Genomic DNA, 21,054 nt, shown 5'->3' with positions numbered 1-21,054 from the left:
CTATATTGTGTCATCAGGGGTTTTAGCCAATCACAATCAAGGTAGGCTCCTCCCCTTTGACTCCTCCCACAATCAAGCAGCTCTGCTCTGGCACATGGCGCCACGAGAGGAAGTACTTCCTCCTCTTCCCATAGATGGGCGTGTGTGGGCGGAGCCAGTCCAGCTCTCACAGACACAGCAGATTCTGAATGCAGCTCCTATGATCCAATATTCTAATGGAGGAGAATCAAGGAGAAGCTGGAAACTTTGAATAGCAGGTTTCTGGACCAGCATGAAAGTGTCTAATAGCCGGACAATATGAACTCTTTAACTCTCACACATCTATTTTTTTTTTTTTTTTTTTTACAATTTTTCAAAAATTTTACACTTTTAGCATAAATGCTGTCTTTTAATTCCTCACACCATCAGTGACAATTCTAACTTGGCTTCATCTGTAACTTTTAGTTTGCCTCAGCGTGGGCACAGCAGAGTATAAACGGTGAGAGAAGTGGAGCTCATTGTAGCTCAGAATCCACATCCGGTGCCGTTTGAGGCAGAAGACGCACAAAGACGGCGAAACAACCTTCAGGATGGCACGACTTGCTCCCTTTAGTGGAAACAGAACTTTTCCCGGCCTTTAATAGAACCTCATTTCACGTTTCACTGAGTTTCCCAACCGTCAGGAAACATGTTTGTGTGATTTTGTGGGCCAGTTTGTTTTCTACTGGACGGTTATGAATGTCCGACTGTCAGAACTCATATCACCCATCTGAAAAGGTTTGAGGAGTCCCTGACGAGTTGCTCCTCCCCGCAGCCATCCTCATCGCCCACCTGAAGCTGTCCCCCGCCGAGTTGCGCCAGGTCCTGATGAACATGACCACGGACCGGCTGGAGCCGGCCCACATCAAGCAGCTGCTGCTCTACGCCCCCGACGACGACGAGGTCAAGCAGTACGAGCAGTTCGACGAGGATCCGGCCAAGCTGAGTGAGCCGGACCAGTTCATCTTCCAGGTGGCGGAGAAAATACCGACACGTTTAAAGAGAAAAAAGAAAAAAGAAACGGCAGAGGGACCTGTGGGAACGAATGTCCTCTGTGTTTTAGATGTTGATGGTGCCCGAGTACAAGACTCGCCTGCGGAGCCTCCACTTCAAGACCACGCTGCAGGAGAGGACGGAGGAGATGAAGGTGGCGTACGACTACATTCACAAGGCCTCGGTGGAGCTGAGGAGCAGCAAGAAACTGGCCAAAATCCTGGAGGTAAAGCTTCGCCGCATCAGTCTGCGCCGCGAGTGTTCACGGGAGTAACTGGGCTGCTTCCCGTCACTCCCACAGTTTGTTCTGGCGATGGGGAACTACCTGAACAACGGCCAGCCCAAGAGCAGCCGCACCACCAGTTTCAAGATCAACTTCCTCACCGAGGTAAAGCCTGGACTGATCGGCCGCCGTCGGCGCCGCGTCGTTTTGACTGGAAGTCATTCATTTGCTGTTTTGTCTCCGTAGCTCAGCACCACCAAGACCGTAGACGGAAAATCCACCTTTCTCCACATTCTGGCCAAATCCCTGTGCCAACATTTCCCCGAGCTGCTGAACTTCTCCAGAGACCTGACCACCGTCCCTCTGGCCGCTAAAGGTTCCAACTCCATCCTCACATCTCAGTCTAACATTCTGCTTTTTAACTTCTTGTCGCTCACGTAGTTTCTTCAGTCGGGACGTACAGAGAGAAAGAGGTAGCGCAAGAGAAAGACAGAGGGGGTGGAAAGAGAGAGAGTTGTAGAGGGGGGTAGAAAGAGGTAGACATAGAAAGGGAGGTAGAGAGAGTGTGTGTGTAAGAGAGAGAGTAGTAGAAAGAGGTAGAGAGAGAGTAAGAGGTAGAACAAGAGAGAGGGTAGAAGGAGGATGGATATATATAAAGAGAGAGAGAGAAAGAGAGACAGACAGTTTCTTAGAAATCAACAGAAATAAAACTAAATAATTCCTCTCTGTTTTAACACTTTTCCATTCAAGAAAGTGTTTCTTTGTGTTTCTGCAGCGTTTGTTCACATCTAGTTTCTAAATGTTTTCTACAAATGACCTTGGCCGAGACGTTACTGGCAGGGATTCTCCGGAAGCCGAGTAAAGTCTGGTTGTGCTTGGTTTTGAACGGACGTGTCAGAAGTGTGTCGCCTCCATCACTCCTCTTTGTGTGACAGTCCACCAGAGGGTGGTGACCACGGAGCTGAGCGACCTGCACGCCACCATCCAGGACATCAGGATGGCCTGTCAGAAGGTCACTCCCACCCCCGAGGACCACTTCGCCTCCGTCATGAGCGTACGTACGCCCCGGGCCTCCGACGTGCCCTCGTCAGGCACTTTCTCCTCGGTGACGTGAAGGCCTCCGCCCACAGAGCTTCCTGGAGAACAGCCACCCGGCGGTCCAGTCCCTGGAGTCCCTGCAGAGCCGAGCCATGGACGAGTTCTCCAAGGTGGCCTCCTTCTTCGGAGAGGACAGCAAGTCCACCAGCACCGAGTCCTTCTTCGCCATCTTCGCCGACTTCATATCCAAGTTCGAGGTGAGACGGTGACGACGCCTTCCAGCATGTGTTGACATCAGTCTGTGTGGGAGCCGCCATGTTTGTGTGACTCAGGTCAGCTGTGGTGTTCTGGAGGAGTGGAGTCAACGGTTTGTTTCTCCTCTCTGCTCATCTCTGGACTTTACCTTCACCCTGTGGACGACATCACCGGCTTAAGGAAAGGTGTTAGGAGGCTTCCTAAAGGAGTTAAGGAAAGGTGTTGGGAGGCTTCCTAAAGGAGTTAAGGAAAGGTGTTGGGAGGCTTCCTAAAGGAGTTAACCAGAGGTGTTAGGAGGCTTCCTAAAGGAGTTAAGGAAAGGTGTTAGGAGGCTTCCTAAAGGAATTATTGAAAGGCGATCACGTTCGTGTGGCAGTCGGACACATTCACTTAGTGATGTCATAATAATGCGACGTTAGTGACGTCTGCTGTGGCGGGGAAAGAAATACAAGTTTCTGAAAATGGACTATAAAAAGCACATTTGGGTTTTAGATGATTTAAAGTTGTTCAATGCAGATTATTACTTTGGTAACTTACATGATCTGCTCCTTTTTCTGACATCCTGAGTTTCCCTGAACGCTCCGATGAGCCGGCCCTTTAAATGTTGTCGCCGCAAGGAATTGTGGGTTAGCATGAGCTGGTCTCCTTTGATAAAGGAAGCATCAGTTTTTCCTAGGCTAAAGGAGGCTCTAAAGGAAGCATCAGTGTTTCCTAGGCTGAAGGAGGCTCTAAATGAAGCATCAGTGTTTCCTAGACTAAAGGAAGCATCAGTGTTTCCTAGACTAAAGGAGGCTATAAAGGAAGCATCATTGTTTCCTAGGCTAAAGGAAGCATCAGTGTTTCCTAGGCTAAAGGAGGCTCTAAAGGAAGCATCATTGTTTCCTAGGCTAAAGGAAGCATCAGTGCGTCCTAGGCTAAAGGAGGCTCTAAAGGAAGCATCAGTGTTTCCTAGGCTAAAGGAGGCTCTAAATGAAGCATCAGTGTTTCCTAGGCTAAAGGAGGCTCTAAAGGAAGCATCAGTGTTTCCTAGGGTAAAGGAGGCTCTAAAGGAAGCATCAGTGTTTCCTAGGCTAAAGGAGGCTCTAAAGGAAGCATCAGTGTATCCTAGGCTAAAGGAGGCTCTAAAGGAAGCATCAGTGTTTCCTAGGCTAAAGGAGGCTCTAAAGGAAGCATCAGTGTTTCCTAGGCTAAAGGAGACTCTAAAGGAAGCATCAGTGTTTCCTAGGCTGAAGGAGGCTCTAAATGAAGCATCAGTGTTTCCTAGACTAAAGGAAGCATCAGTGTTTCCTAGACTAAAGGAGGCTATAAAGGAAGCATCATTGTTTCCTAGGCTAAAGGAAGCATCAGTGTTTCCTAGGCTAAAGGAGGCTCTAAAGGAAGCATCATTGTTTCCTAGGCTAAAGGAAGCATCAGTGCTTCCTAGGCTAAAGGAGGCTCTAAAGGAAGCATCAGTGTTTCCTAGGCTAAAGGAGGCTCTAAATGAAGCATCAGTGTTTCCTAGGCTAAAGGAGGCTCTAAAGGAAGCATCAGTGTTTCCTAGGGTAAAGGAGGCTCTAAAGGAAGCATCAGTGTTTCCTAGGCTAAAGGAGGCTCTAAAGGAAGCATCAGTGTATCCTAGGCTAAAGGAGGCTCTAAAGGAAGCATCAGTGTTTCCTAGGCTAAAGGAGACTCTAAAGGAAGCATCAGTGTTTCCTAGGCTAAAGGAAGCTCTAAATGAAGCATCAGTGTTTCCTAGGCTAAAGGAGGCTCTAAATGAAGCATCAGTGTTTCCTAGGCTAAAGGAGGCTCTAAAGGAAGCATCAGTGTTTCCTAGGGTAAAGGAGGCTCTAAAGGAAGCATCAGTGTTTCCTAGGCTAAAGGAGGCTCTAAAGGAAGCATCAGTGTATCCTAGGCTAAAGGAGGCTCTAAAGGAAGCATCAGTGTTTCCTAGGCTAAAGGAGGCTCTAAAGGAAGCATCAGTGTTTCCTAGGCTAAAGGAGACTCTAAAGGAAGCATCAGTGTTTCCTAGGCTAAAGGAGACTCTAAAGGAAGCATCAGTGTTTCCTAGGCTAAAGGAGGCTCTAAAGGAAGCAACGAGACTCTTTTTCTTTGCTTATTGAGAATTCAGACAGTCCTCATCATGGCCGCTACACTAAACACGTCTGGGGTTCAGTGAGATTCGATAGATCAGGAGATAGGATGGATATTTCAGACGTACCCAACGATTCAAAGCATCTCAGGAGATCAGTACGGTGGCCTATAAGGGCCAGCAGCACAATGCAACAGAAAAAAGTCACACAACAAAACATCACACAATAAACAGCCAAGAATCTGCAAAAAGTCACAACACAACAACAAAAAGTCACAACACAACAACAAAAAGGCACAGCACAACAACAAAAAGTCACAACACAACAACAAAAAGTCACAACACAACAACAGACAGACACCATGTGATCCTCAGTGAATCATGTTATTGAAAAACTGCAGTTCATGTTTTGACATTTCTCCTCCGGTCACTGATGTAAACAAATGTCAGGATCCAGTCCCGCCTCCTGCAGCTCAGGGCCGGTACTGCAGTGTGCGGTGGAGCGCGGCGCCCGGCGGCTCCTTCAGTCCTTTTATAAGCAATCGTGATTCTTCAGCTGGTAAAAATACCAGTGTGAAAATCCCACGAGTGCCTCCACTCCGCCACGCAGAGCTGCACTGGAAAGCTGCTTGCATAATATGTCAAAAACACCTTTGTGTCGTCTGTTTACCTTTCTTGTTTCTTGTGAAACATTGTGTGATTCTGTGATTCTGAGGACAAAAGCACATTTTTTTATAAATTTCTTTAAATTTCTCTATGAAGAGCTCTGTTTCCCCGGAGCCACTGATAATGACACTTTTTGAAAAAGCGCCGATGGTTCGTGTCCACAGAGGTGTTTGTTTATCTTTTGTCCCCCACATGGAAGCGCACCAAATCTGAAAATGGCCCGCTCAGTGTTGCTGGTCACTTGAGGGCCACTAGGTGGCGTCTCGATGAAAAGAAGTACACCACTGTGCATTGCTCCGGCTCGCTGTTCATGAGGATTCAGTCAGATTTTAATCGTCTGTAGTGTGTGAGCCCAGAAACTCTTGTAGCATGTAGCATGTAGCATGTAGCATGTAGCATGTAGCATGTAGCATATAGCATGTAGCATGCAGCATGTAGCCTGGCTCGGGAGCGACATGCTGCACACTGATTGGACGAGCGCGTCACTGTGGGCTAAACTTTCTCTGTTTTATACTGAAGACATTCTAAAAAAACTATGCAGTTGCTGAATCTGACCTCGTTTAGTTTCCATTGAATTTTAGTTTTGACAAATGTTTAGCGACGTGTCAGGGCTCAGCTTCAACTGCCTGGCGACCAACAGCGCCCCCCAGTGGCCCAACCTTCTCACTACACAAATGTCTTTCTTTTTTTTTTTGTTTAAAGAATGTTGCCATGGATACATGAAGCTCTTCTGATCTTTTCAAAAACTTTGTGTTTCCACTGGAATCTTTGTGTTTCCTCTTCCAGAGGGCACTGAACGAGACCCAGACTCCGGAGAACCCCCGCAGCCCCCGGATGTCCTCCCCCCTGGCCTGGTAGACGCAGGAACGGCCGGCCGGCGTCGGGCCACCGCTGAAGGCCGGCCGGCTTCTCCACAACCAAAGTGCCAATCAGATCCCAACAGAGACGCTGGAACGTGACGGAGCAGAGGCCGCGTTACCATGGAAACGTGCCGCATCGATCTGTAAATACAGAGCCAGTTTACTGATCCTCCAGGTGCTGATAGAGCAGTCCACACACACACACACACACACACACACACACACACACACACACACACACACACTCACTCAGAGGAGATTCCAGCGACGTGATGACGGCCTGGTCTGCATATCTACTTGTGTTTTATGATCCAACCATCAAAGTTTATATTTTCTATCAGATCATATTTGAAAACCTGTAAAGAATAAAACATTAGGTGTCGACGTAGTCGGACGAGTTGGTAGCTAGTTTGACGGCGCGCTCACGTCCCCCATAACACAAGATTTATTTATTTATTTATTTATTTTCAGTTTTCAAATCACCTTTCTGTTTCCCGCCTCCTTCCGAAGCCCCTCGTTTCATGTTTACTCTCTCATAGACTGACTCCCTCTGTCAAGGCGAGAGAGACGTAGCGTCTAAATGCTTGTAATTTGACATCAGCATCACCGATGCTGAGGAAAATGATGACAACCAATCAGCTTATTGAAATTAGCCTGTGACAATAGAAAGCGTTGTAAGTTGTTTTTAAAGCAACATGTTTCTGGTTTTGAAGCTCAGCTTTAAGTGGATCATTTGATGATCTATTTTAACAGTTTTTAAACTGGTCAGGTTCATTAAAGCTCCTAAAAGTCTCTCTCAAGGTTCCTGCTTTGACTTAAAATATTCATCATGATCAAAACTTTAGTTCAAATTCAAAGCTTTTGGCCCCTGATGTTTCCTCCACATTGTGAAATTAAAACATCTTTTTAAAAGTCATTTTATTTGACATTTTCCTGTACCAGTGGTAGTGACACACGTGTCACTCTGTTTAGAAGCTTTTTTGCTTTAATGGATCTACAGTCTTTAGTGAGTTTTAATGCTTTCTACTCATACTGATGGGGTTGTCGACTGCTTCCAGTTTCAGAGGGGAGAATTGTTGGATTAAAACAGAACATAATACTTTGTGTTCCAACACGTGTGTTTCTGCTTTGCACAAACTTTAGAACCTCTCCAAACCTGTCCAGGCATCAAAATCACAAGTCATGATTTCATTTATTTTCCTTTCGATCTGTGTGCGTGTTTCCTGTTTCACATTTCCACACTTGTTGGGTCCTGGAGCGCCCGGCAGGTGACCCGAGGCCCTTTACAGCTTCATCAAGTCAACAAACACCGAAGCAGCTTTTTCTTTCCGGTTGGATCCTGACTTCTACGTCCAACTTTCCCCATTATTTACCTTCCTCTGGTTAAAGCGGTCCGTCCAGAGAGACGAGGTAGACGGACGGTTTGTTCTGGCTGGAGCTGGTGGGCGGCTGCTGAGGGAACCACGTGATAACATGAGCGGGGAGAGGAAGGAGCACACGGCACCCTACTGTAAATGGTTATTTCCTGCTTCTCTGGTCGCCATGGTGACGCCATGACTCACCCACAGTACAGTGTAATACTGGGATGTATTTATGTCCAGCAACTCTGGTTGAGATTGTAAATTCTCTGGTTTCTTTGCTATGCACTGCTGGTTTGCAGCCGTACTGTGCATGTCCTTCACTCTCTGTTCCTACGTCAACAACCCTGGTTTTTCACCTCAGTTCTTCTTCCTGCACAGCTTCATTCAAGCTTTCAAAGTTTTAATTTACAAAGAAAATGCAACCCTTGCTGCTCCAGGTGTAGTAACAGTGTTTCTCGTCCCAGTCGGTGCATGTTGGTGTTAAGCTGTGCAGCTGGGAGCGTTTCCCTCCCTGGATATTTCAGTTTCAAGTAAAAATACTCTTCTGTTAGCTCCTTCCCTTTTATAATTGTTGGGATTTTTTTTATGTTAGTGTTTTCACGACTTGTGACTGTTTGGCTCTTATTGTTTGCTTTCAAGTGAAGGACATGTTTTTTTGTTTTTCTTTTGAAGGATAAAAATATGCTTGAAGTAACGCTGCCTGACTCGTGTCTGATATTCTCAACATCGTTTGTTATGCCACTTCCATATTCTTACAATGAATTTATAACATCGTGTCTGAAGAAACAAAGACTGAGAAAAAAAACGGCTGTTTTTAAAAGGTTTCCCACAAAAACTCTGTCAAGTAGCAGTTTTTGTTTAAATATTGGACTCCCTATTTCTTTGTTCTCTTATGATTGATATCGATATTTTTGTATTGTTAATTAATTTCAGACATGTCAAAACAGATACAAAATACAAAGAAAATAAATACATTTATACACACATATACTCCTTGTAAATAATAATCTATATAAATAATTTAATCTGTGTAATGACACTATATATCTGATTCCTGTCTGAAAGGAAATAGAAAGAAGTAAAACTTTATCTCACCCCTTCTCCTATAGTCAATATTGTAATTGTATAATCAGCTTTCTTCCTGAAACCTATATTAAAGAACAAAGTTTTATATTCACTTATATAGTAAGAATGCAGTCTTGTATATTAATACATTCCAATCTTATAATTGTCAATATTTGATTGATTTTGTTTTTCACACTTTACAATAAACTGGGTAACTGGGATCAATCATTCAGTTGATACCTGGTTCAAATAAAATACCAGCCATGTTCACAGAACGTGTTCAGTTAAAAAGCAAAGTTTTGGAAATTGATCAAATTTTAAATGTAATTAAAGCGGAGCTTTTCCCCCCATGCTGCTCGCCTCGTCAGATATTTGAGTAGAATTCTGGGTTTCTTGTTGCCAAAAACTGATCAACAGCCAGTAAATGTAGAGTTAAATGTTTGTTCTAATCAGAACGTCAGGTCATGAGGGAAACCCAGTGCTGCCCCCTGCTGGACAGATCTGGTATTACTTAGAACTGAACATTCCTGAGGATGAAGAATCAAACCAATGAAGCAGTTTAGTTTCTTCTTATACTTTATTTTCTTTGGAAAGGGGGATATAACCAGGCATTCATGTTACATGTTTTATTCCGTATTTAAGCTCACTTGACAGAATACATACAAAAACTATAGATCTCAAAAAGAAAAAAAGAAATGCAGCATCGTCACGTCTCGTTTGACGGTGTTTGTTTCGTCTCTTGTCGGGGAAAGGCAGTGAGACGAACGGAGCAGGACGGGGATTCTCCAGAACCTTCTCCACTGGTACCATGTCCACTCAGCTCTGCAGGAACTGAACCCAAGGCCAACAAACAACAACAACAACGACGAGAGAAAATACAACAAAAAGCCATTTTTTGACCTGGTAAAAGTCTGACACCACGTCACTGCTGAGGCTCCACAAAAGTGTGTGTGTGTGTGTGTGTGTGTGTGCTCAGCTCAGTGGGACAGACGGAAGAAGACAACCTCTGAACCGGTGTTACGCTGAATTGTGTCAGACTGCAGTGAGTCGCCCCCCCCCAGGTTCAGTCAACAAGATGATGAACAACCTTACTGCTGGAAAAGTAGTTTGAACGATCATTAAATGTCGTTAATCTTCAAAATGCCTCCGCTCCACAGTATGAATTCATCAGTGGAACACACATGGAACAGTTGTATTGATCGTCGGGCAGCTGATTAACGGGGGGGGGGGGGGGGGCAATTCTCTGTGGCGAGGCAGTTCTTCGTCACTACATTCACTCGCAGCCAGAACAGACAGACCGAAACATCAGATCCATAAAAGAAAGAAAACACATTGTTGTGTGCAATCAGGCTGCGAGGGCCATGCATCCTGCTACGTCTGTATTAAAACAGAAGAAGAAAACCCACCATCAACCCAAACACATTTAAATATAACTTCAGTTTCGTCACCCGTCCCTGAAACACTGTTCATACAGTAACATTACATACAACGCTCAGTTCATAAGGCATGATTTACATCTAAAGACTGCATCAATTACGGCAAGCCACGGGGAATGTGTGTGTAGAAAATAAATACAAGGCTGATGGGGGGGGGGGGGGGGGGGGGGAGGAGAGAGAGAGGGAGAGGGGGAGAGAGAGAGAGAGATGGTCGATCGAGTGTGGAGACGACTGGAAGCCTGCAGTCACCAGCTACACTTGAACTTTTTGGTTGGTTTTTGTTTTTCCTACGTCAGCTGAGCAGCTGACGTACAACAAGAAGTGAGCACTTCCATGCCCCCAACAAACACATCTTGTGGTTTACTTCTTGTTCTAAGGCCTTTTTCAACATTAAAAAAAACAAAAAAAACAATCTCGATAAAAACACCTCGCCTGGGAAGTGACCTCAGGTCTCCATCCTCCAGTCTTGTTCACAACCGATTGTCTGGAGCTTTGTTCTGCAGCGGTGTGTGTGTGTGTGTGTGTGTGTGTGTGTGTGTGTGCGCTCATGGAGGTCAAGCCACTTCGTATCCACACCGCGTGAACGCTGCGTTCTGGTTTCTATGCGTCAACATATTCTGTTCACATTTGGAAAAGTGATTTATTCGACTCGTCGATGTTTTTCCGTCACGTTTGCCCGACTAGCAGGCGTCAAACCTCATGTTTGAGTCATTTAATGTTAAGAGAATAAAGTTGTAACTGTGGTTCTATTGTGGTGTGTGAAAGCAGACGTTTGGTGCTGGATTATGCTGATTGACCTCCACGAGTCCTGCCAGACGCTGCATCACATGGCTGCAGACACCAGCCTGGAGGGGGGGGACCCTCTGAAGGACCGCAGTTCTCCTCACAGGACGGTGCTCTCACTGTCCAGCTCACAGTCTTTGGGAAGAGGCAGCGAGGTGGAGGAGGAGGAGGAGGAAGAGGAGAACGGCGGCGGCTGCTGGTCCACGATGAGTTCAGGAAGCAGAACTCGACTCGTCCCTTTGAGAGAACCGGCGCTGTCTGGAGCGGACGACAACGGGAGAGGAGAGACGGTCACTTCAGTGTTTAAGCCACCGAGAAAAACCCTGCGCTGGGGTTGCCATGACAACACCGACATCCCACAGAGATGAATACAGCGGCCGTGCCCACATGAGATGAAGAGCAGATGACAAACACGTGCTGAAGGAAAACAACCGGTGGGTGAGCTCTGTGTGGGCGATGCTGTGAACAGCAGGGGGCGCTGCATGCTATGAGGCAGGACCAGAGCAGCTTTGTTGCTGAAGGGGGAGAAAACAACAAAGTGCAGGGAAACACCAAACCTTCAACTCAAAACAACAAGGATATAAACATGCGTGTTAGAGGGAGAGTGTCTGTAAGAACCAGTGAACTGAGGAATGAAACCTGATGCCGGACTGTCGTTCCACCCTGAAGGTGACGTTTTAAACCTTCCAGATTGTTCTAGGATCACTCCCAGAACAATCTGGAAGGTTTCAAATGTGTGTATTTGCCGTAAAGGAGGTGAATAATGGCTGATTAATCTCTGTATAGTGTTTCATACTCTCGATTGTAGACGTCGGGGGGATGTGGAGCGACCAAACTGTTGTAATAAAGAAACGTGGAAAACTTTATTGAACCTAAAAGAACCAGATTAAAAGAATCACCGGTGTATTCTTAAAAGCAGCGCGAGTGGAAAACGCCATAAATATTTAAGTGTTCTTGTGGTTTGAAGCACTAAAACCCTCTAGTTGTAGTTGAAAGCGTCTCGCTGCTCTACGGAGGAGATGAAAGGACTTCTCCTCCGGCCTGTAGGGGGCGTCGTCCCGTCAGCCAGTGGAATCTATGGCGTGACTACGTTTCTATTCAGCTTCATTCTTTCGATATCATTTCGTATATCTTCATGTTGATCGTTCGACAGTTCGGCATCGGCGCCAAGATAAATGACGTGTGATGGCAAAATACAACCGCTGAGGTGACGGAGGAGTTTAAAATAGAAAAAGAAAGAGTCACTTCTGAACCGACCTGCGACCTGCGGCTCTTTAACCTGTGGGGCGTTACAACGCAGGACGTTAGAGGCGCCGGCGTTCGGCGGTGACGGTCTGGAGGAGGAGCCACACTCACCCGCCATCTTGGACGCAGAGGCACAGACGCCGTTGCTGTCGGTGGCTGCTGCTGCGGCGGCGACGGCGGGCTGCGGTGGCGGCGGGATGCTGGGTCTGTTCCGGGGTTTGGGGACGGGCCGCGGCCGGGGGAGGGAGCCCGTCTGGTAGGGGGACGGGGACGGAGGGGTGGGTCCGTCCTGGCTGGGCGTGGGCGGCGGCGGCGGGGAGTCCGGGGGCGTCGGGGTGCTCGGGGGCGAGTGGTCGGCACTCCGATGGTCCACGCCGGCCGGGGGCGGAGCCTGAGGGCCGCCGGCCGGCGTCGGGGGCTCCGGGGGCGGGTGGCTGGGCGCGTGGATTGGGGGCTGGTTGCTGGAGTGGCGCCGCGGCGTGGCGCACGGCTGCAGGGCCGGAGAGGTGGGCGAGGTGGGCGAGTGGCTGGACAGTGGGCGGGGAGACGAGCCGGGTGGCGAGGCCGGGGTCACTGTGGTGTTGGGCTGGCCGGGGGGAGGGTTGGTCGGTTTGGGGGGGGCGGGGGCTTGCTTTTTGGTCACTGACAACGTAAAACATTTGTGATTATTAACAGTACAAACTCCAGTCATGTGTTTTCTTTCTATAAAACACTCCAAACATCTAAACAACAACACAAACAGACTGACTGCTGAATCACAGACGTACAAATATGACTAAATCAGCATTAAAAGTATTCATTAATATCGGGATAAAGTGGAATCTGACAAGATCTGAGTTCAGTTAATAAAATGACGTGGTCTCCTGGTGGCTCGACGGGGTTTGGTGTTCACATTACTGCTATATGGTGTGGTGCGGTTCAGGCTGTCAAAATGTATAATGTTAGCGATTAATGTAAAACGTTTGACTCGTTAAAATCTTTATTTCTTTGAAAGATTAAAGAGAATCTTTTCCTCTTGCTAAATTTGGAGAGAAACGGTGTTCATGAAACACAAAGAAACGTTGAATTTAAATGTACTTTACCTTGAATCTACATTAATTCCCTGACTCTCCAGAAACAAATATGCATGACACGTTTCAATCTTAAGTAGAAAAGAATGTGATTAATTAATCAGTTCATTCTGAAATGATTGACGCACTCCTTCAGGCTGCTCCTGCAGCATAAACACACCCAACAGAGCGTTAAAGACCAAAAAAGGATTGTGTTTGACTTAACGCAGCACACAGCAACTCCATGGACGTTTTACAGCAGAAAATACGTTGCAGCAGCAGATAAAAAAAAAATTTTTCATGTGAAGATGAAAATGCTGGCTGGAGTGCGACGGAACCGGAATGAGCTAAAGACTGTGTGCCTCCTGTGATGAACATAGTCCTACCTCTGCGCAGGGTGTGTGGACTCGGCCCCAGGGGTCCCGCCCCGGGGGCCACGGCTCCCAGCTGCCCTGCGGCCTGCGCCCCCCCTCCGGAGCCGTTCCTCTGGAGCACGGGGGTGGGCGTGGAGGACGTAGAGTCTCGTGGTTTTGGATAGCTTCAAGCAGAGACAAAAACAAAACACGAAGCTCAACGAAGCTGAAGGATTTGTGTGTAATTTGAGGAGCGGCTGACGCGACGCTGGAACGTTTCCCCTTTTATTGCCGAGGCGGCGCTATTTCAAACTCCTCAAAGCTGTCATGTGCTGCAAATCACCCATCTAATCAGCACGTCTCATCTCCAGTCACCTTCCTGGCCCGGCCTGTAGGGGAGGAGGAATGCTGCGCTGAATGGCTTTATCTGTCTGGAAATGAATGTTCTCCTTTCAGCGGCCAAATCAAAGACACCCTTCAGTCGTTACATAACGGGCAGCAATGTGCTGGAGTCTCGGGCCAGTTTGAGCCGGTTAGTGTGAAGTTCCTGCTGATTCGGGTGATTTGAGGAGGAAAGCGGTGGGCTGACTCCAGATCAGCACAGAGTGCTGCGACTGCTGGTGGCGTAAGTAAAGAACCAGCTGGAGCCAAAGAGGAAGAGCTGATGTCTGTGAGGTGGAGGTGAGGCGTGTCTCATCAGTCTACTACTCTACAGTCTACAACAGACTGAAGACACAGAGGCCAGAGGTTGTGTCGGCAGCAACCATTTCACTATTTCACCATATTCACAATTTCTCTGAAGCAATAACTTTGTAATAAGTTGGATTGTTCCAATGTAAAATCAGGTTTCTGGAGCATGAAAATGTTCATATCGTCTACAGCGAGAGCAGGAAGCGGTCCTCACTGTCATCATGAAGCGACTAATGCTTCCTCTCTAAACAGGAGAAGAGCAGGAGCATCGTTCTCCCCTTCACTTGACAGAACCTTAATGTGAGACTCAAGGTCTCTGATTTGCACTCATTCATTTCATATTAAAGTGGATCTTGACTCTTCTCAGATGGTTTGATGGACGCAGCCTCTGGCAGGTGTCCCTCTTACCTGAGCTCCTCCGTGTGCTGGGCCAGAAGCTGCTGAGCAGCACTGAGGGCAGCCAGGCTCTGTGCCAAGCTCTGCTGGGAGGCGTCGACCCCCGACCCCCCCGCCGGAGCCTGTGGCTGGGCTTCGTAGGGGGGCTGGGGGTGCCCAGGAGCCTCCACGGGGGGTAACGGGGGCTGGAAGGCAGGCGAGGTGTGCTGCTTTCTACCTAAGGTGTTACTGCCTCTACGGAGGGAGTGGTCCGAGTACTTGTTAGGAGTGCTGCGGGGGGGAGGGGGGGGGGCAGAAAACACCACCGCTTACATCACATTAGAATCATTAAACCAGAGTTCAACCAGAGTTAGCAAAGTTAAGACTGCTTCTGGATTCATTTGCTTATAATTTATGAGAAGCAAAGGAAGAGGGACCAGGGACGTGCCGATACCACTTTAAAGGACGAGTACGAGCCTTTAGCTACTCGCCCATATAGAGTACTGAGAGGAGTGTTCATCATGTGACATTGAGCCTAATTGCCTCCAGTACGTATAGGGCAGTGTCAGACCAGTGATCAGGTCCTGGAATCGGCACATCCCCAGCAGGAACGACAAGAAGCAGCTGGGTTGAAGCCAGAAAGTTAATTAAAGTCAGTAGTACTTAGCGAGTCGGGGAAACAAAGGTTCCAGAACACAGTAAAAAAACAAAACAGAAGTGATTACTTGTCTTTGCGCACTGCGTCAGCGTCCAGTCCCAACATGCTGCCCGGCCTCTTCCTCTCGATGGTGCTGCTGTCGTAGTCCGAGTGGTTGGAGGCCGGGGTGGGCATCACAAACATGCCCGACACGTTGAAGTCCACATCTGCAATCAAGAGCCGTCACCATTCAGTTCAGGCTGGCTGGACGAAACATTACATTTTTTTTATCATTGTGAATTGTTTTTGTGAAGTTCCTTGACGCCAAACGTCTGGACGTCATAGGAGATGGCTGGACTCCTCTTAATGAGCGCTTAGCGGTTGCAAATCTCTTGTGTCGCACTGGAAACGTGGAAAATGAAAAGGCCAGCGATGAAGCTCCTCATTGGGCTCTCAGCACCGTTCATCACCAAATTTGTCAGAAGATAAGAGATTACTGGGAGTATAAATGAGAACAGCTTTCAATAGTGTGGCGGCTTGCAAGAAGTACAAAAAGTACACACCATGTGAAGTTCAATTTAAAGGTATGTTCTAACACGTATCGGTAATAAAACATTGTGATGTGTGGTCTGGGCTTTGAGGCCTTTTTGGAGTCTCTCTCCGTTTTTGACCTTCCAGTGTGTAACACCTTCACCCCTCACTATCTGGGATCAGCTCCACTGGACAAGGACTCGCCACAGGATGAGGGAAAATAGACGAATGTTTGGTGTTGATGAAGAGTAAAGGAGTGTAAACGTCTAAACTCACGGTTCAACCATAAAGAAGATTTTAGGCTACAGACGAAGGCTTGGTTAATCCAAGGTGACAGCTGTTCATTGGTGTCCCCTAAAATATAACGATGCTGATGTCAAATTACACACACCTGCATGTTACATTTGGGTATTTCTTGTCTTATTTTATTATTTAACAGACGTCTTACCTGCTTTTACTTACTTATTGTTCCTTGGCGTCATGTTATTAATATTTTTTTTTAATATTGGTATTTCAGTGGATCTATCCATCCATCTATCTCTACTGGTCTACGTCTGTGCCAGACGCCCTGTCCGGCTAATCAGAAGGAGGATGGCTTTCAGTGATGGACGTTTTAAAGGGAGAGGAGCTGAAACGGTTGTTAGTCACATCAACGATGACGGCTGCCTTACAAAGTGCTCCACCTCCAGTAAGAGCAAATTAGAGCTCGGCGTTTTAACCTATGGACGCTTTGAGCCACAGCCTTGTCGACCATAATATATGCACACAAGCCTTTTATCTAACAAATCCAAGAGATGCCATCTGATTCCTCATAGCATTAGCTGGCTGCCTTCATCGTGGATCTCTTCAGTGGAACAGAGCGACTGGCTGCCAGCAGGGAGGAGGTCAGCCTACCCTCGGGGAAGAACCAGTCAGCATGCTGGATGATGGGCTCCACAATGGCCACCACGTGCACCGAAGTAGCAGCAGCCATCTCGGCCAGACTCCTGGGCGAGCACAAGCGGACGAGACAGAGATTAGATGCTTCCCTAATAACGAGGAGGAGCAGACTGAAATGACGGCCTCCAAATAACTCCGGTGTGGTCATTGTGGTACACGCTGCGCTCTGGTGCTGCTCACCCTTCAGTCTTGGCCCAGAGCAGATTGGGTCCCAGGACAATGGCGATGTTGCTCGGCGTCATTTTATTGGCCTCGCTGTCCTGCGCCAGCTTGGCCAAGAACTTCACCAGATACCTTCAGGAAGGACAGCAGACGTGTAAAATAACTCACGACTGAGAAGAGAGACTTTTTTTTTTTTTTTTTTTTTAATTGTAGGCATCGAGACAAACCTCAAGTTGGTTTTGTTGTTCTTTGGTAGTTGATCACATACGACCCAGAGCGCCTGGAGCCGTTTGTCTGGGTCCGACACACTACAACGATGGAAGACAATAGATAATTGAAAGCAGAGCACAATACTAGCCGGTCCCTGGCCAGAGGGCTCGACAGCCAAAAGTGGCTCTCGTATCCATTTACACTTCACTCCAGTGGTGCTTCCTTTCAATATTGATACAACTGAATAGCAGCAATAACGTCGTGAGCCTTGCCTGGACGCCTGGATCCACTCATCATAAAGCTGGTAGGTCATCAGAGGTTCAGGAAGTTCCCTCAGGTACGACTTCAGAGCTCCTGAAAACATGAAGACAGCGTTCAGTTAGTTTCATTTGAAAACACACGTTCTGCCCTCCTCCCATGGAAACCAGAGCACAAGGATAATGATGCATGCGGCTGCAGCAGCTTGTGGAAAACCATTTATGTAAAAATGTTTGCATATGTGCAGTCTAAAGTTTAAGTCCACTACATGTGTACTGTACCATCCAGCACGTGGAGATTATTAATGTTGATCTAACCCAGTGGTTCTCAACTATTTTCTGTCATGCCCCCCCTAGAGGGCAACATTTTTTTCAGCCCCCCCCCCGAATTGTACTACCATTGAGAACCTGATAATATTTATTTATTTATCTGTATAAACCACTGTATGAGTTGCTGCACCAGCATTCTGCGTACAATCGCCTGATTATCAAAATAAAATAATAAAATGAGCTGGAGGCCCTTTTTTTTATCGTTCAAGCATGAATAAAGACACTAATACTGAAAGTCACGCCCGCCTCACACCCCCCCCTGACACCCCACCACGCCCCCCCAGGGGGGCTCGCCCCACCATTTGAGAAGCACTGATCTAATATAACAGCTTCAAAGTATTTTTATGATCTTTGTTTGAGCACAGTCGAGATACGGGTCTTATGTCTTGATGGAGGCGGCCTGTTGTCAGATTTGTGTGAATATTGGAGGAAAGATCAGTTCCTCTTGACCCCAGCAATCCAAGCCAGCACAAAAAAATGGTGTGAAAGAGGCTAAAAAATAGTCGTTTCTCAACTCGACGAGGGTCTAAAAAGCTGGTTTACAGTGGGAGTGAATCCTACAGTTTATTTGCAGTGACTTCAGAACTAGAAGCTCCCTCAGCCTCCTTCTCTGTTCACTTCAGGCCAACGCAGAGGAATGAGTGCACACGTTTGTTTTACACAACCTGAGGGGAAAAAAATCTACCAAGCAAAACTACCTAGATGATTTCAGAGAATCATGGAACTCTAATTTTATGAAAAGGGATTATTGAAATGAACTCATTGAGACAGTAATGGCAGCTTGGACGACTTCAGACCGATATCTGGTTCAAGTGTGCTTAAACTCCTACGATTACCTGTGAAATTGTTTACCGATATTGACAAGTTGTGCCCAGTGTGGTGAATTGTGACGCATGAGACTGTATTTCATACCAGCGACGGCGTGGGGGTCCGAGTAAAACTCCTCCAGCTGCGAGGTGGAACAGTCCAGTGCCGCCTTCAGCTTCTTTAACTTGGATGCCCCTGCTGCGATTCTGAATAGACCCTGACCCACACAAAGACAAACAAAACACAGCTACATCAGCAGCCAACAACAAAACGACAGAGACCGATGGAGCTATTTAACGTGCACACAATGAGCTGCATGCTTCCCCAACAGTGACAACCAGACGGGCTCTGAACCACTTCCCCGCATGCGCCCTCGGTGTTTGCCCGCTGCAACGGTTCATTATGTGCAGCTGGCAAACAAACACACCCACCAGCCGCAGCGTCGTGAGCTATTTACTTTGACACACAAACAAAGGCCGTCTTCACACTATAATGAGACTGGGTGCTCTCAGCAGGGAGTGAACCAGGCCTGCACAGTAAACACTCTCCCTACCTCCGATTTTCACACAAACATGGACACACTTACACAAATAGACCTGATTTCAGGACAAAAGGCAAAGTGCACGCTATTGTTTTCTGGAGAAGTTTGGACTGAATGTCATATGGGCTCCGCCATACCGAGACGTCCCTGCTAAACTAAACCCCCCCCAAGTTTCATTTCCATTATGTCGATGAGCAGTGGAGCTGCTGATGGTTCGAGCGAGGAAAACACAGCAGTCATTCCAATGACCAAAGCAAAAATGGATCTCCTAGATGATGTCACACGTTTTGACATTTATGTCAGAATTGACCAAAGCCTGAAGGTTTCTATCTATAAACTACAAACGATTAGATCTATCTCCTTCCCCCCCCTGGTTTGAAGAATCTTCTGGTAGCGGTGGATGTTTGGAAATTCTGTTCTCCAAAGTATTTCAGTCGATAGTAAAGCCTGTTTCTGCTGATCTGACAATTTAAGGAGAGTTCCCTGCCCAAACAGCAGAATGATGGAGGAACGTAACTGTAATAAACAGTGAAAAGCCACCGACTGGACAGAACCACTAGCTTTCTCCAGTCTGTTAACGTCCGTACCTCCTCCTTCATGCCGGTCTCAAGCAGCATCATGACACAGGCCTCTATTGGAAGAGCGATCTCCCTCCCGCTCCTCTTCAGGTGATCGTCCAGCCCCGTGCCGAACGCAGGCTTCTCCGTCCACGAGTCTGGAAACAGTGAAGAGAACAGCGATGGAAGTGAGCTGCTGGAGTTTACTTAGTATGACCTGTCGCTGCCAATTTTATGGAATTAGAAATAAAACATTTTAAAAAAGGAAGATTCTGTGCGGGAGGCCTGTTGCTGGTTTGGACGGCAGATTTGTGGATCAACAAGTGTCCCCATGAACAGATTCTTTTCCTCAATTTACTTCCCCTTAAAAGGCTGCTGCAAAATAATAACCACATGTTAACAGGCAGCAGACGTGACTGATCAGCCATGTTTCTGTGTTTATGAGCCCATGTGAGTGAGGTGAGTGGGGGGTGGGGGGGTGGTGAGTCACCGCCACATGCTGGGGGGCCAGGTTTGTCTGCTCGAGAGCATGGACATGTTTATAACGAACACGCTCATTCAACGAGACACAGCCAGAGAGTGACAGAAAAATACAAATCTATTGAGGAAACATTGTTCCTGAAATGGAAAAAAAAAAAATATATATATAGGTTTTTGTTTTTTTTGGAGTATGGAACAGTGAAAAGGCTCTGATTTAATATCTGGCACAACTCCGATCCAGAAGTTAGAGAAAAGGGAGCGGGCGGATGTGACTGACTGGTGGAGTCGCTGGCTGTCGAGTCTGAAGCCAGCTGGAGGAGTGAGGGGAAAGCTGCTTCTGATCCCAGAAACTACTCGTCATGGCAACGACTGGCAAACATTGCCAGTGTCTGGCATGACATGGACTGTACAAGAGACAGTGTGTGTGTGTGTGTGTGTGTGTGTGTGTGTGTGTGTGTGTGTGTGTGTGTGTATAATAGCTTGATTCATTTGGTGATAAAAATCTCTGCCTGCCTGCATCGTAGCAGGAAATATGAAAGGAAGATACAAGTGGACTATCTCACCCTCTCATCAGTTTAAGGACTGAATTTAACATAGATGCTGTCGTCCGAAATAAAAAAGTAGAAAATGAGCTTCAGTGCAAAACCACAAGTGTAACAGAAATGACTATACAGAAATGAGCGACGACATTTAAATCAATAGCATCTAGATCACACAGAAAAATATATTGAATTGCTTATTAATTCAACAGCTGAACGACATTTTAATGTGAAACACAATAGGAAGTCCAGTATTCAACAACAATGATGAGTTTCAGTGAGCAGGGGCAGCGATTTGATTGATTCGTGTCCTCCAGTCAGATTTCTTTGGTCATTCAGTACAAAGTGCAGACGACGTGTAAATGAGTCACATTCAGAGAATTGTATATAGATGTGATACATTTGGTTCTCAGATCAAAATACCTGGTTTCTTCTTCACATAATCTGAATATTTATATCAATACAATCAATGCTCTCATTAATCGTGAAACATCCGACTATACTGACACAACCAAAGTAATTTATCTGTTCAATATACCATTTATAAGAAACATGAAGATAAACAACCAACAACAACTTTCCAATC

General features: G+C 46.8%; 2 protein-coding genes across 5 annotated transcripts in view; one reads left to right on the top strand and one right to left on the bottom strand.

Moving 5' to 3' along the window:
• The window catches only part of LOC308145240 (delphilin-like), a gene marked incomplete at both ends in the record, with an annotated part of 35,931 nt that extends 29,812 nt beyond the window's left edge, over positions 1 to 6,119 (top strand). The window contains 7 exon segments of the mRNA XM_080516607.1: positions 794 to 990; positions 1,082 to 1,237; positions 1,313 to 1,399; positions 1,481 to 1,610; positions 2,170 to 2,288; positions 2,365 to 2,529; positions 6,048 to 6,119. Of these exon segments, the coding sequence (XP_080372733.1) occupies positions 794 to 990; positions 1,082 to 1,237; positions 1,313 to 1,399; positions 1,481 to 1,610; positions 2,170 to 2,288; positions 2,365 to 2,529; positions 6,048 to 6,119 (926 nt within the window).
• Positions 6,120 to 9,105: 2,986 nt separating this feature from the next.
• Positions 9,106 to 21,054, bottom strand: part of arhgap17a (Rho GTPase activating protein 17a) — a 30,172-nt gene continuing 18,223 nt past the window's right edge. For 2 of the 4 annotated variants that reach the window (XM_080516765.1, XM_080516766.1), the window contains 11 exons: positions 19,480 to 19,607; positions 18,457 to 18,568; positions 17,230 to 17,311; positions 16,975 to 17,055; positions 16,766 to 16,879; positions 16,541 to 16,632; positions 15,204 to 15,342; positions 14,512 to 14,769; positions 13,447 to 13,598; positions 12,123 to 12,653; positions 9,106 to 11,024 (listed from right to left, as the gene is read on the bottom strand). In XM_080516765.1, the coding sequence (XP_080372891.1) occupies positions 10,867 to 11,024; positions 12,123 to 12,653; positions 13,447 to 13,598; positions 14,512 to 14,769; positions 15,204 to 15,342; positions 16,541 to 16,632; positions 16,766 to 16,879; positions 16,975 to 17,055; positions 17,230 to 17,311; positions 18,457 to 18,568; positions 19,480 to 19,607 (1,847 nt within the window). In that variant the 3' untranslated portion in view covers positions 9,106 to 10,866. Of the gene's footprint in view, positions 11,025 to 12,023; positions 12,046 to 12,122; positions 12,654 to 13,446; positions 13,599 to 14,511; positions 14,770 to 15,203; positions 15,343 to 16,540; positions 16,633 to 16,765; positions 16,880 to 16,974; positions 17,056 to 17,229; positions 17,312 to 18,456; positions 18,569 to 19,479; positions 19,608 to 21,054 lie in introns of all 4 variants that reach the window. The other 2 variants (XM_080516767.1, XM_080516768.1) reach the window with 2 other exon arrangements.

The sequence above is a fragment of the Blennius ocellaris genome (genome assembly GCF_963422515.1).
Source record: "Blennius ocellaris genome assembly, chromosome: 21".
NCBI classification, from domain to species: Eukaryota; Metazoa; Chordata; class Actinopteri; order Blenniiformes; family Blenniidae; genus Blennius; species Blennius ocellaris.
Note: the sequence above shows the minus strand (reverse complement) of the source record. Positions and strands in the feature narration are given on the sequence as shown.